Below are 15,488 nucleotides of genomic sequence, written 5' to 3' on the forward strand. Positions count from 1 at the left end.
ACAGGGGCTCCTTTTAGGGGCAAGTACATGCATGTTGAACGCTACGTGAAGCATTGCCGGTGCACAGCCAACAGTTAAACCGTTATTCTGGTAGAAATTCTTGCTCTTAAATGTCGTTTCTTTGATTATTTTAAGGAAGATATAATTTTGCAAATTATGTGCATCGTAATCTATAACCCTGTTTGCAAGGACATAATTTAATGGCGATGGTATCTTTGGTGGGCAAATCCTTAAACCCCTTTGGGATCATGTAGGTTTTACCCTGTATTAGTCATTGAGATGGCGTATGATTTCATACAAATTGCAACGTCAAATAAGTGCATACTGTCATAGATTAGGATGTCACCAATGTGTCAAGATACAATCTTGCCTAGCGAAACGTTACCTCAAGAGGCAGTAAATCCAGTTTCAATTCAAATATAGCAGCATGGCAAAAAGAATTCACCAGGAATGTTGGCTAGCTTTATCTACAATACTTACTACTTAAAGTAAGAAGAATATTCGTACTTGTTTTCTAACATCTCAAAAGGCTGCTCTGGTATGTTAGAGTATGTTTTTGTCAATGGTCATCGTCGATAGCTAATCTGTATGCTTTATCTGCGTTACGGCCGTCGCCGTTAGGCCACAATATAACATTCATGCCGTGATTGTGCATGTATGTTGAACCGTCTAGGCTAGACAAGGCCAAGGTTAAGACGGGATATGTCTATTAGCTTTAGCTTAAAGCCGACTCGCTGGGTAGATGATCTCACATGAATGGAGGTAAGTAATAACAGGCCATGAACCGTGAGACATAAGTATACTACACGGAATACCATCTTTCAGTACACTACAAAACATGGGCTACTGTAAGCATAGAGGTTACGGTTTTTACTTTTATATGCTAAATATATATGCTTTAAGTATATGCTTAATGTATGCTTTACAAATGAGGTTTCAACTCAGATATAGCAGCACGGTCAAGAGAATTGGCCAGGGATCTTGGCTTAAGTTATTTTTCTACTTACTACTGAAAGTAAGAGCAAAAGAGGTTGCTGTTTTTATTAGTGAAGTTTATGCTTAACATATATACTTAAAGACTATGTTTAACACTTGAATCAAATGACCATAAGCCATGGGTTACGGTAAGGATAGAGGCTACGGTTTTATTTTCAGTATATGCAAAATATATATGCTTAAAGTATATGCTTAATTTATGCTTTAAAAATAGGTTTCTATTCAAATTTAGCAGCACGGTCAAGAGAATTGGCCAGGGATCTTGGCTAAAGCGATTTTTACTAAGTACTGCTAAACGTAAGAAGAAAAGAAGTTTTTAAGTATATGTTTAACACATATGCTTAAAGTATATGCTTAACGTGTGGTTTATGAATTTCTACGTGTGATAAAAAGATCATAATTCTTATAATGGGACTGGTCTCCTATTAGGAATGCACAATGTTACAACAGACACTTAAATCAAATGACTGTACACCATAAACCATGGGTTACGGTAAGCATAGAGGCTACGGTTTTTATCTATTTTCAGTAAATGCTAAATATATATGCTTAAAGTATATGCTAAACGTATGTTTTACAAATGGCATAAGTTACGGTTTTTATCTTTTAAGGCTATGCTTAACATATATGCTTAAACTATATGCTTAACTTATGCTTTACGTATGTTTGCGCATGCTTGAAAGATCATATTTCTTATAGTTATAATCCTATTGGGAATACACAATGTTACAACAGACACTTGAATCATGGGTTACGGTAATCAAATAGGTTACGGTTTTATTTTCAGTATATGCTTGACTAAATGCCTAAAGTATGCTTTACGCATGCTTAAAAGATCATATTTCTTATAATGGTACCAGTCTCTCATCGGGAATGCACCAGGTGCGTGTGCACCAGTAATGTTACAACAGAGACCTGAATCAGATGACCGTACAACAGCCGCGTAATTACATAGTCTCCTCTGGTATCGATGGCTACTTGATATGCCTCGTCACAACCTGAATCACCTGTGACGTCATGGCGTTCTCCAATAATCTTGTAACCATCAATGATTAAGAGACTGACCGTATATAAGAATTGGCTCTTTTACTAAGTTAAAGACTCGTACTTTAGGTTTGTTTTCTATACTAGAAAGCAAGATTTTATCCAGTTTGATGCATACATTCAGGTTATGCATGGCTTTTCTAATTCTAAAATCCTTTCAGACTTAATAATGTAGGATCCAAGATATTTGAAGTCCTCTACTTGTTTTATGCAAGTTCCAAAGAGAGATTTCAGTTTTATCGATGGCTACGTATACTTGATATGCTTTACCACAACCTGACTCAACTGTAGACAGGCCTCGCCATGAATTTGGTGACGCCATGGCGTTCTCCAATAATCTTGTAAACGTCAACGATTTAAAAAATCGAAGAAAAAAAATCACAATCATACAAGCTATTAGGGTGAGTTTCTGTAAGTTGGGTTTCTTTAGCAAAGCTAGTCAGGGGATGGTGTACAAGGTATTTGTTTACCTTTGCTACCCGCTAAGTTTTCCTTACCTTTACGATGGACTCAAAACAAGGTGTACGCGAATTGATGGAAGCTCTTCTTGCATGTATGTTCTTAAAAGCTAAGACTTTAGTGAAAACGAAAAATTACAATCACAGCAATAGACGGCTGTTCTTTTACTTCAGTTTTAGTACATATACGAAGTGTAATGTATAGTATTATGTAAATATTCTTTTCGCTTGTCATGTATATGTAAAGACAGATTGAGCTTGCGAATCTAATTGTACAAGAAACATGGATACAAAACTAATGAACTATATGATTGAAATCAAATTTTCAAATTAAAGAATATGTTGATTGTTTTCAACCAGGTACTGTAATGGTAATTGCAAACTTGTCGGTCCCCTAATTAAAATGTAACATTTCTGAATGTATCTTGAAAACATACATGTACGACCATAAATGGATGAATTAAGTAGTTTGGTCACGATTAAGCTGGTAATTACCGACCCCAGGGTTACGGGTAACTATAGCTACCAGCATAGGGCTGAGAGTGATTTAGCAACAACAAAAAATCATTTCGACCTAAAGCAGCATTTTGACCTAGATCCGTTAGAGCTCATTCACGGTAGAGCAATCCGTTAGAATTCGAACACACACGTGCGCATGGATTTATACGTTGCTACAATCAAATATTTCAGTGTCAAAACGAATTACACACCACCTGAGAAAGAAATGCCAACAAAACATTGAACGGAAATAACATGATCAGCCCAATTATTCACCAATCTTGAATGGCAGATAGGCAATAGAAAGATTTAGGTATGATTAAAAAATAAGGAAATTTTGTTACATTGACATACATAAAGGTCGAGGCTGCCTGGAGTACCTGTGGCAAGCTGAGCTTTTAGAGAATCGGATATTATATTTCTTTTATCGACCAAATGGCTAAGGTTCCGACCCTTGTCGTCCATTCGAATCTGTAAAATATTGCATGGAATGGATCTTGCAACTCCAATGTCATAACGTGCAGTCCATCTTCGAGGTTTTGATGTAGTATGACACAAATCAGATGGAGGACAGTCGAGCAATCGTTTTACGGCACATACTATGTAACTAGCTGCTGACTGACAGCTGGCTAGCTGATTCACACACTCTGACACTTACTCGCTCACTTGCTCACTCACATTTACACACACACTCACCCACTCACTCACTTTGTGACTTTCTACGTGGATGTTTTTATTTTCACAACTTTTTAGTATTTTTATCAAATTGATCTACTGGTAATTCTCGACAGTTTGAATATTGTTCTGAAAATTCTCCTGAATGCTAAGATGCAGGAACCCACAGAGAGAAGCAGGTGGTCGATAACTTACCTAAGAATTTATGCAGGAAGGCTAGCAGGACATATGATAATTTTTGTTAATTTTACACGGGTTCCACCTGGAACTGTTAATAAATCTCAGCCTGAATTCTTGACAGTCTGTTGCTTTTTACAGCTCTGTTTAATTGGTTCTTTGCTAGAAACACTATCTTCATAAATATTCCATAAATATTCGATCATAAGATCGTATAAGGTTGAGGAAGAATATGGGCATGTTCTCTCTTGTATCTTTTGATAGAACCTGTATGAAATGAAAGTGTTATAACTGTCACACAAATTAAAAAACGACATGCATTGTCTGAAGTTTTTTACCTGGCACGACTTCCTTCTTTTAGTATGTTGTATGAATGACAAAGGAGAACAAAGTACTTGATGTGCTTACGGAAGGAGAGCATGCATTCTTCGTCTAATGATAACCACAAAGACTTAAATGGCAGATTACCGACCTAAGAACAAATATTTAACACGTTGTATATAGAATTCAATTAACTACATACATATTTTCATTCGAACTTAGTTGTGACTTAATGTGACATGTAGCTTTGGCTTCAATCCGTATAGAAACTTAATTTCCCCTCCTTACTTTTTGTATTCCACCCCTGCATGATTGGATCTGATAAAGAGAAAATTAGGCTGATGATACAGGAAGATTGGGTCTAATTTGGTCCATTTTCCTCCTTAAACCCACCGCCCCACGAGGAACGGCCCAGTTTTACCGTCGCACCGTAGCGTATTCCCACCTCACTGATTATTACAGGCATTTCAAACAACTGGGTCGTTTCTGCACAACAGCGTGATTTGTCTCACTGGACTGGCTGGGACGATCTCTGTCTTATCAATCCGGCCTACATTGGTCCACCCTACAGCAGCACTGTGCGTGATTTGTGGGAATTACTTAGTCTCCAAGCAGTCTCTACGGTTCCTTAGAGATAGTATCAAAGCTAGCTTGCCAAGGCGTATAGCGGGTGCCCGTTTTTCTTCCTTTTGCCGGCTATACTCATTGGCCAGCTTAGATACTATCTCTAAGGCACCGTAGACTCTGCTAGGAATTGCTGCCATTTGTCTAAGTGTGTTACAGTAACTGAGTGGCCAACATTTCTGTAACGTTGATTTGTTCGTCCGTTTGTTTGTATTGCATATTCAGTAAACCAGCTGAAGCTATAACACTCCAGGTTTGCATTGAAGAGTACAAACATTGTATCCGGACAGATTCATTTCAACCACTCTCACCGGGAAGGACCACTAGTCTTATCTGTAAGTTTGCTGGCCGGGGCTGCTCGATATGTTGCTCTTCTCTTCTCAATTTAAGGTCCTATCCGAGGAACGGCGCTAACCAATCCTTCCTTCCGTAACAGACGCGCACTTAAGGACTGTAGAATTGTGATATATCCCTGATATCGGAAAGCCTAGCTTCGGGAAGTTACCTTAGTCAATAATCAATGTACCATACTCATGGGAGATGTACATCCGGTGTCAAGCCGATTTTTTTGCCCTTGCCAAATATATGCCCCAATATTGCTTGCATTGCCGGTGCATCATAATCATTCGGCGAGATAATATTCAGGCAAAATATTGTTTGGATTTTGGTCAGTCTCTACCAGACTGTGGCCTGTCCGAATTGTAATAGGGGACTTTGGCCAAGTTAAGAATAAAAGCCTAGTAGGAGTTCATTGGCCTGAGTGATGATGGACAGCCACTCATAGCCTCATACTCGAGTATGGCGAGTCTACTGGTACTGGCCGGTCTGTGTATATAGTAGCTGCAAAAGACTGACTAAAAGCCCAGCTGACACGTCTGCCTAGAGACTAGGAATTTGGGAGGAGAGGCTAACTCTATCCCAAACTCTAATCCAACACTAACTCTAGTAACACTAACCATTAGGCCGCAGTTCTACCTCTAACCCCCGTGGCAAACCCACACTGCCTCCAGGAGCAAAATCTGGCGGAGCAGAAATTTGGCTCGACACGAGGCAGCCCGAACACATCAGAATTATGTTTGCACATAAAGATTAAAGCCACATCATTGCCCTTCATACGACCAATTTTGAACAAAGCGCATCTTCAATCACTCTTATGAAGGGATTTACAGCGTGCTGCATGCTCTAGTTGCACTTTAGGCTAGTGTTTCTCAAATAGCGGTCTACAGGCGACATTGACAAATTAAGCACAAGCGCGCCGGTTATCTACATCTATAGTCGAACGTTAATTGACCCCTGACCCTGCTGCGCGGTCATTTTTCCTTTATAGATTTTATCCAACCGTGACCTTAATTCCGTCACGTCCTACAACCAATAAAAACCGATTCTGCCTCTTCTAAAATCAATCATGCTTCCCTTAGATGGAATCGGATGAGAATACGTGATCCAGTAAATATATCAAATACTAGCGGCATTGGCAACACTATCGATGTAGTTATGTATAGAAGATCAACTGTTATTTCCTATTTGATAAGTGTAGTTATTTACCGATCTATACTAAATTTGATCAACTTTCATTGTAAGACAATCTGATTTATATTTACATTCTTTACGAAGTGCAAGTCAATATACAGTGTGACATATAGCGTTGTCAGTTGCAACAGTAAGCATATAATATCTAAAATAAAGATAAATGGGTAGTATCAGTACAAAATTTTTCTCAGCCAATGTAATTCTAAAGTATTTCTGTTTCTTAATCGACAGTAACATTCTTCAGGGATTTTTTTTCTTCAAGGGCTTTACAAAACGTACGTTAATGACATCTTCAAATAGGACGTATTTGTCTCAAAGGTACATAAATATTGATCTTGTGGACGAGCGTTTAGCCATAAGGGAGCAACGCGCAGGTGAAGGTAATGCGATGTTACCGCTTCATTTATTACCTTACAGTTTCCGTTTAGAATCACAATATAGTATACGTGCTCCTTTTTTTCTATTTCAGAAAGAAGACTTAACAATTTTTAAAGGGGATATTGTGCCTCTGGCAAAAGAGATTGTTCCACAAAGCCATGGAGGAATCTGGTAACATCCTACGCGTGGCTGTTTTCGAGGTAAGACATTTATTGATGAACCATTTAAGAATAAGTAATATTGATTCGAAGATGATATTTGATATACCGTGAAGATACCAGTCTTTTGTTGAAGAAGCCCCTGGCTGTGAGTTTATGTGGAGGCACTTGATGGGTGGTTTCGTCTTCTGCCTCACTCCCCGATTGGAGCTATCGGTTTTATGGCTCAACTGATTATAGTGACTCGAATTGCCATGTTATCTTTGGTATGAAGACTGCAAATAAGTAGAATTCCTCCCATGAAGGGCTGTAGGACACTTACTGTGTTGAAATTTTGACTCTGAGGCTTTACAATATTTTTCAGTTATGAACTTAAAGCTCTGTAAAAAGCCTATTGAAAGCCTCTGTAAAAGGCCCATAACTAGTTTTGTGAAGAACAGAGGATTGCTTGTAACAATATTAATTAATTATTATTTTTTGCTAAATTTGTTACAATCTTTGAAAATCTATTGTAGCTTAATTTTCACAATAAAAATTTACACATAAACTATTGCTTTGTCGCAAATATTATCTTTTATAATAAAACTTATCATAGTTACTTTATTACATGTTCTACGTTGAACCTTGACGTAATATCGCATAGTCCTCTATTTGTATAGCAGCTTCTGGGAATTCATCGGAATGAGATTTACTTGTTATCATATTACTTGTTTGTACTTTAATTATGTACATAATATCTATTTCTTCAATACAGAGACATCCATTTGTGGTAAAAGCATCTAGCCCTATAGGAAATGAGTGGGTTGGATTCTGCATCAGTCTTTTGGAAGAGTTGTCCAAGATTATGAACTTCAACTACGAACTGTACGAAACTCCGGATGGGATTTCCGGAAACGAATTGCCTGACGGGACCTGGTCAGGGGTCATTGGTGAACTAACTTCCGGGGTGAGTTTATTTGTCTTCAAATATATGACATATTGAGTGGTGGAAAAAATAAACAAAATCTCTAATCTATAATAGTGTTGCAATCGATCCGCTGTATGCAACCATACTACAAAATGTTGATGCTCCTAAACTGTAGGGTAATATGGGATAAGACATTTGACTTTGTTTCTCGTATTTGTTTGCCTTTATGTGTCAAATGTAAATGATTGAAAACGAAATATGTTGGTAAACAAGCCTTAACAAGTTTTACATTTAAAAGTTGGTCATCTAATAGCTCCAGGAAAACATCGAACAAAAATGACCTAAATTGACCTTCTGTATGCAAAACACCTATCTTCATTACATTATTACCAACGAAAATTAGAGCTTCATTTTGTAATGAACCTTTACTTGTAGAAGGCTGACCTGGCCGTCTCGGCATTGTCCATTACGTCACTGCGGGAGAAAGCAGTGGACTTCACCAAACCGTTCATGGAGTACGGCAATGTACTGGTAATGCGCAAACCATCGGAACAGGATAGGGACTTGCTCGCCTTTGTGCACCCTTTCCAGTGGAAGGTATGTAACCATCGACACACCCTGAATGTGGGTTATCGTTAGGTTAGGGTTAGGCTAGGGTTAGGGTTAGGGTTAGGGTTAGGGTTATTTTAGGGTTTGGGTAAGCAGGGCTCGAAATTCATTTTTGGGATTAGGTGCACTGGTGCACCCAGCTTGAAAGATTGGGTGCACCAAAATGTTTTGGGTGCACCACTTAAATTCAAGTTATAACCTAAAAATAACACTTAGTTACAATCTGTCAAATTCTTAAACAAGTACCATGACAGACATTTTTATTATCTTTCTAACACTTAGATGTCAAGAATATGATGTATAATTGTATACTTTGATATGATATCTTTACATACATAAACCTAACAAAATATAAACTACAGAAAATCATTGGATGCACAGCTCCAATTTTGGTTGCACCTGGGTGCACATGCACCAAGTATTTCGAGCCCTGGTAAGGGTTTCCGTTTGGGTTATCTTAGGGTTATGGTTATGGTTATGATAGGGTAAGGTAAGTTAGGTTGGGGTAAGGGTTGGGTTAGGGTTATGGTTAGGTTAGGGTCATTTAAGGGTTAGGGTTATCGTAGGGTTATCGTAGGGTTATGGTAATGATTATGGTTATGGTAGGGTTAGGTTAGGTTAGTTTCGGTTAGGGTTAGGACTGGGTTGGGGTTAGGGTTGGGTTAGGGTTAGGGTTAGAGATGGAGGCAGTACTGTGATCGTTGGGATTTTACAGGTTGCTCAACGAGATGCATATAACTTTGTTACCATTTTTCAATAAGGTGTTTTCTTGCGTTTTAAATCATACTTTGACAACTGAAATCACATTCCAATCATGACATCAAGTCACACAAATACAACTTCGGTCATTGTACGGTTGCTTAGCGAAAAAGTGTTATAGGAAAATGTCTATCTAAATTCCAAGCTGTTCAGATTGTTGGAATATACTTTTAATTTGGTGCACTTAGACTCAATGACTTCACCAAGCTTTTTGAGATCCCGTTATTAGTTTGATTACCTAAAGAGCGTCAATGAGAATCTGTTCATGTCCGGCAGGTGTGGCTGTGTATCGCAGTCAGCATGTTCACGGTGGGGATCCTGCTGTTCCTGACCAGCAGACTCAGGCTGAAGATGAACGCCGGGGACAGACATGCCGACAACGACAGGGCCTTCAACCTCAGGAACAGCCTCTGGTTCGTCTACTGGTCCATGATGCGGAAAGGTGAGCTCTCATTTTTTGTTGACAGCAAATTTGAGCTTCTGGTGCTTTATAGGACACTCTTCTTCAAATAACTCATTGATAACAAGAGGCGATCATCTCCAATGTCATTGCATTTTGTCTGTATGGCTGGTTTAAATACTTTCTTTCCAGGGCGATATCTTAAATTAGAAAGCAAATGTCAGGAAATGTCTGGTAATATAGAATGTAGTTACCATGGCGTATATTCTAGTATAAAGGCACAAAAAGTCATGAAGCTTTTACATTTATTTGTTTACGATTACATCTATAAGTTAATTACATGCATTGGCGGTTTAGGTACAAACAACGGTACCTCTACCTAGTCAAACTCGAAACTGGCTCCACGCCTACATCTGGTGTTGATGCAAAAAGTCAGTCCGTTGATAAATAGCTATACAGTAGTGTCTAATTACTGCCTTCTATCATCATTGCTTAACGCCTTTTTTGCATGGCCACTGTGATACGCAAAATGTTTCCCTAAAAAAAAAGAAGAAGAAAACTTCATCTATTTGTAGGAGGGGAGCCACCACCAAGATCTCTCTCCACAAGGATCATGGCAGGGTTCTGGTGGCTGTTCGTGCTGATTGTCGTGTCCACTTACACCGCCAACCTCACGGCTTTCCTCACCGTCAAACGCCTCAAGCACCCCGTCACGTCTCTGGACGACCTCGCCTCGCAAACCAAGGTCAAGTACGGCATTGTCAACCACGGGTCGCTGTACGATTTCTTCAAGAGCCAGATAGGTATGTGTCTGATTGTAGTGTAATCTGAAGATGATGGAATAGGTAACATTTTTGTGTGGATGAATGAAACGCGTTGACAAAATTGAATTGTACTCTTAAGCACAATGAAAAAGTCAAACAAATTTTAACACACATTCTCGTGAAAGAAAATCCCTTGTGTGATGTACATCACCTACATTAGGTTTGCAGATTGGGCATAAGACTCTGCATTTTAACCTGCAGAACGCCTATAGCGTCCCCCGTCTCCCATCTAAGAGGCGTTTGCAAAGCCCTGATGTAGATTGATTGTTGGTGAAGGTTAAAGTATGAGGGTCAAGTCACATAATTGAAAAAGTGTTACACTATCTAGATCTTTTACTCAGTAATATATATATATATATATATATATAAGTGTTTACTGACAACAGGGTATTCAACTGTCATGGCATGGTGCATTAAACAGCCAAATGCTGCTATTACTAGTACGTGATATAACTTGATATCCTGTAAAATATCAAGTATTTTATTCGAATCTTTGTCGAAGTTTATAACTGTCATTTAACACGAGTGCTTACCTCGAATTTTCTATAAATCTTATTCTGTAAGGGACGAGTTCAACCTACGAGAGACTGTGGCATGGCATGACAGCTAAACCAGACGACAGCTTCGTCAGCACATTAGAGGAGGGGATGAAGCGAGCCAAGAAAGGCGGATATGCCTTCATCGTGGATGGGACGTATTTCGTTTATGAGGTGAGGATATCAATCTACTTATGATATGACTGAAGCAATAAATATATTCTAGAATAAATAAAAACAAATAAGAGATGAATGGTAAAGTTGCACAGATGACGGTTGCTAGCATGGACGTCTGTTAATAGATATCTAAGGTTAAGAAGAAAAATGTGTACAAAGATAGGGATTGCTAATTGCTGCAATCGATTTCAAAATGTCGGACTTCGTTAAAAAGGACTAATTCTCATCGGAAGCTTAGTAAAAAATACAATTTACAATACTACATATTTGTCTGCAAAGTTATTACGCATATGTTACATTTCATACGGTGTGTGTTAATGGGCGTAAATGTAATCATTGTGCAAAAATATCTTATGGATTTATTATGTGCATTGATTCTACATTTGTGCATTTTGCATAAAATGTTTGTCTTTTCCCCTCACCAGGCCATGAAAGATCCTGATTGTGCGCTGACAATGGTTGGTGCACCGTTTTTATTTGGGGGCTACGGAATAGCGACAAGAAATGGCAGCCATTGGGCAAAGAAACTATCAGTAGGGTAAGCCAAAATGTGTTATATACCATTCACATTGTCCTTTAATACATAGAGACACCTCTACAGACATTTGGTTTGGTTGATTAGCTGAATTTAGTCATTAAACATTTGTATACCTTATACATCGATTTATGTATTTGCTGAAACTGTTAACTGATTTATGGAAACTAGCTATAGTAGCATGTTGGTATGATGCCACGGTCAATACCTTTAATTATATATATGAAAATGGAGATATGGTTTTGGGTGTGTCTGTCTGTTTGTGTTTTTCGGATTTTTGTAGTCAGAATAACTCAAGAACCTCTGGATGGATTACGATGATATTTGGTATGTGGGTAGGTGTTGGAAAGAAAAAGGTAAAAGCCCCCCCCCTAGTATGTGACCTTGGTACTGCAGCAGAACTTTGTTATATTGTATCTTTTGAACTGGATGTACCGTGGTCTTCTTCCTGTCGTTTTGGGAGCAGAATTCTACAATTACGGGAGATGGGGAGGATTAACGCACTGAAAGACCGCTGGTGGCCGGCTGCTGGGTGCTCGCTGGACGGTTCCGAGAGCAGCATGGAAGCCAGTGGGCTAACCCTGCAGGACTTTCAGGTCTGTGTTCTGTAACTTGAAACCTACATTTCCTCCACACAACGGGTCTTCCAGATAAACCACTCAGATCAATCTACTGTTGATTCCAATCTTTAACTTAATAGTTAAAGATTGGAATAGTACAGAGACTAGACCTCTGACTCCAATTTTAAAACCTATACATATGTATATATATATATATAAAGTTTAACTTTCTACTCAAGAAGGCTGTCTTAATGCTTAATCTTGTTGTTTTACTTGAAGTATACGTTAACCATTTGAATCGATTATGTGTATTCCATGAGAAGTGTAAATACTATGTAACTATATGTTGGCACCCAATATCAGCGCTACGCTGCCTGGGTTTGCCATTTAATGCATTGTCTGCAATTTCAATAAATCTAAATCTAAATTGTTGCAACGTTTATTGTTGTAAATCAGGATGTATCCTCGATTTGGTTTATCGATAACAAGGTCCTTCATTCACAATCAGCTACTAACTACGTACAATCAACAGCTAACGTTCCTCATAGCAATTCTGACTCGTTCTATTCCACACTGCAGCTGTCCTGTCGCATGTAATGATGCGATCGCAAAACGTCAATAATTTACGTCTAAGTACGGTCCTACGAGTAGTGACAATAGTCATTCGTGAATAGTTTCATCAAGTTGGTACGTCACTAAATGAAGAGAGTCTTTTCACATAGCCATTGCTTTATTCTAACCGACGTTTCGCTGACCGTCTGTCACCTTCAGGGCAATTCTGACAGGTCAACATTGTACTGATCAGAATTGCCCTGAAGAAGGTGACAGACATTCTTGTACTTATTACAAAACATTACGTTTTGGACCGCACTTATGCTAATCATTTACATTTGCAGTCCGCTGAGAGGAATTCAGGAATGAATTAGGATCTTTTAGTCAAATAGAATATAGCCCTCATTGGCTAAACATAAATGCAAGCAAATTTAATGACGTTTGAAAAAAATTGACTAGTTTTCAATTACTCAAAAGCGTTTAGTTAATATGATACTTACAGACAGACATGAAATACATACAGGTAATTTAAATCTGTAAGCAAAGACTGAATGCATCTACAGGACTCTTCAAAGACTGTAGAGACAGAACACAGTGGACGATGATGATGATGATGATGAATTTTCATCTCCCCACAGGGTGTTTTCTACCTTCTGTTCTCTGGCTTGGTGATTGGACTGATGGTAGCCGTTGCTGAAATCTCCTGGCACAGAAACCATCGCATCAAAAAGGTTAGCAGCGACCCTGAAAGCCTTAAGGTACGCGTACAGTGTGTTCATAACTTAATTTAAGGAGAGGTTTGTTGCAAACACAAGTTTGAGAGCTAATTGCAAGTACAAGAAGACATGTACATTTAAGAATAATGAAAATGATATAAAGACCTAAAATTGATGTTAAAATACACTCTGAAATATTTTTGTTGTGCTTGACCTAACTTTTTTGACCGAGTGGAAGACGAATTTTCCAAAGTCCTCTATAATGCATGGTTTCTTCAAGTTGATTTAGTAATGATAATAATGGTAGTATATGACAGAGCAAGTGAGAATTTTGCGCTCGCTGCAAAACACTAGTGACCCGTTTCCTGTAAAATTGAGAGGTGAAATAACGCTTGCCTTCTGCTGATTTTAAAGTTATAGTATTTATCAATCCTCTATCACAAATATACAAAACGTAATACTTATTACTGGTGTTTTTTTATATCATGTACTGTCTACGTAAAATGCTGACAACCGTTTGAAAGATACTCTACATGATGGCATGCCGGCACTTAGAAAACTTAGGTGAACAATTAAATTATTATGTTAACGTTCTACATTTTGCTAATTTATATCTCTGTGATTTTTACAGAGCCCAGACGTGAATGATCACAACAAACGGCCTCAACAGCCCAAGGATCACGCTATTCTCAGGGAGTGTCTTCAACTGGCGGAACAAGGAGAAATTCGTATCACTATTCAGAGATAAAGCCATCAGAAAACGGACAACTGATGCACAAATGCACAATGTAAAAAGTACACGTCCCAACGACGTACAGATACCTAGAATGAAATCCTTCAGGAATTCGTGCCTTCACTGCACGGCGACAGAGATGGTTAGGTCTATTTGCAGCATGTGGCACAGCGCCAAACTACAGTGAAGACCACAGTGAGCATGGACTTGTTTTAATTTTATTCGGTGCCTGGTAACATAAACAGGACTACAGCTTGTAAAGTATTGCCTACAGCGAAATAACAGATATCATTACCATCTTATACTGGTAAGGGTGGTATCACGAACATTTACACATATCTTTAGCCACAGTTGGTGTTGGTCATTATTGACCGAAGGAGGCCATATATATTACATATCTAACCCAGTGATCTCTGGTAGCTTATCAACTGTTAACGGATTTTGTAACGAATCTAAATTTATACGTAAAAACGTTGATCCTACGCTGTAAACAACGTAAGTAACATAGATATTACATATCTTAGGAGAAAACTTACCTACGTCATTAGTAGTACGATCAAACGATGGGATACCAAAAGGACATACTATCAGAGGAATGCAAGGCTGGATGGAAAATTGATTATCTCGAGATGATGGAGAAACTTTGAAGAGACATTGCCATTGGAGGTACCCTATGGGCATTGAACTAACGTCGCCGTTTGTACACGTGAATCATTCCAGAATCTACCTGAAAGACCAAGTGGAGCCTACAAGCTGATATTGTGACACACATGTCTTAACCCATAGAGTTACCATGACAACGGGAAGCTGATGACCGATTCCACAAGGGTGTAGCCGCAGGCCCTGGTTTTGATTTTATCGTGTAGTTTCTGAGTGGTGGAGTAGGAAGACCCAGTTCTGATGATGTCCTAGAATACAGTTACGACGACAATGATATGACTACCAGTTTTATGGGGGAATGGGCTCGTTCGCAATTTTAAACATTGATTGCCTAATACAGGGGGCGCCGTGGACATCATCTCTCGGCATGAAAGAATTCAATGTTGAAAATGGCGTATCAGTGTAGCCCAATAATAAATGCGATGGCAGCTAGCTGCATAGGAGGCCATTTAAAAGCGTTGTATGCCTGCTCGATACAAATGTTTTCACATGTCCCCATCGACACATGCGGCCACGAGGGACAACGAAAGCAGCGTGCATACTAAGGACTTTCCAGACTCACCATAAGACATTTATATAAGGATACAGCCTTAGATAAAGTTTTATTCTTATTGTATGGCATGAACAATGTTCGCAAACACATATCATAATTAAAGGGCTG

At 38.7% G+C, this 15,488-nt stretch overlaps 2 protein-coding genes across 3 annotated transcripts; both read left to right on the plus strand.

Moving 5' to 3' along the window:
• Nucleotides 1-6,859: 6,859 nt before the first annotated feature.
• On the plus strand, nt 6,860-9,647 carry LOC118430038 (glutamate receptor ionotropic, delta-1-like). Its single transcript, XM_035840743.1, has 4 exons — nt 6,860-6,901; nt 7,614-7,805; nt 8,202-8,363; nt 9,411-9,647. Exons 1-4 carry the CDS (start codon nt 6,860-6,862, stop codon nt 9,645-9,647), a joined length of 633 nt encoding a protein of 210 aa, XP_035696636.1.
• A 466-nt stretch (nt 9,648-10,113) lies between these two features.
• On the plus strand, nt 10,114-14,476 carry LOC118430739 (glutamate receptor ionotropic, kainate 2-like). 2 transcript variants are annotated; one of them, XM_035841747.1, is made up of 6 exons: nt 10,114-10,337; nt 10,923-11,068; nt 11,497-11,609; nt 12,073-12,202; nt 13,357-13,449; nt 14,066-14,476. In XM_035841747.1, exons 1-6 carry the CDS (start codon nt 10,148-10,150, stop codon nt 14,180-14,182), a joined length of 789 nt encoding a protein of 262 aa, XP_035697640.1. In that variant the 5' UTR covers nt 10,114-10,147; the 3' UTR covers nt 14,183-14,476. The 2 variants fall into 2 exon arrangements, with proteins under 2 accessions (XP_035697640.1, XP_035697639.1); XM_035841746.1 differs by having other exon boundaries at nt 13,357-13,476; nt 14,066-14,475.
• Nucleotides 14,477-15,488: the final 1,012 nt, after the last annotated feature.

Source organism: Branchiostoma floridae, chromosome 14 (genome assembly GCF_000003815.2).
Source record: "Branchiostoma floridae strain S238N-H82 chromosome 14, Bfl_VNyyK, whole genome shotgun sequence".
In the NCBI taxonomy this organism is placed as follows: Eukaryota; Metazoa; Chordata; class Leptocardii; order Amphioxiformes; family Branchiostomatidae; genus Branchiostoma; species Branchiostoma floridae.

Bases quoted from the DNA above. Each gene is read 5' to 3' on its own strand.
- LOC118430038 (XM_035840743.1), top strand. From the start codon at position 6,860: ATGGAGGAATCTGGTAACATCCTACGCGTGGCTGTTTTCGAG. The intron at 6,902-7,613 runs GTAAGACATTTA...TCTTCAATACAG, and splicing joins TACGCGTGGCTGTTTTCGAG to AGACATCCATTTGTGGTAAA. The intron at 7,806-8,201 runs GTGAGTTTATTT...CTTTACTTGTAG, and splicing joins TTGGTGAACTAACTTCCGGG to AAGGCTGACCTGGCCGTCTC.
- LOC118430739 (XM_035841746.1), top strand. From the start codon at position 10,148: ATGGCAGGGTTCTGGTGGCTGTTCGTGCTGATTGTCGTGTCCACTTAC. The intron at 11,069-11,496 runs GTGAGGATATCA...TCCCCTCACCAG, and splicing joins GGACGTATTTCGTTTATGAG to GCCATGAAAGATCCTGATTG. The intron at 12,203-13,356 runs GTCTGTGTTCTG...ATCTCCCCACAG, and splicing joins TAACCCTGCAGGACTTTCAG to GGTGTTTTCTACCTTCTGTT.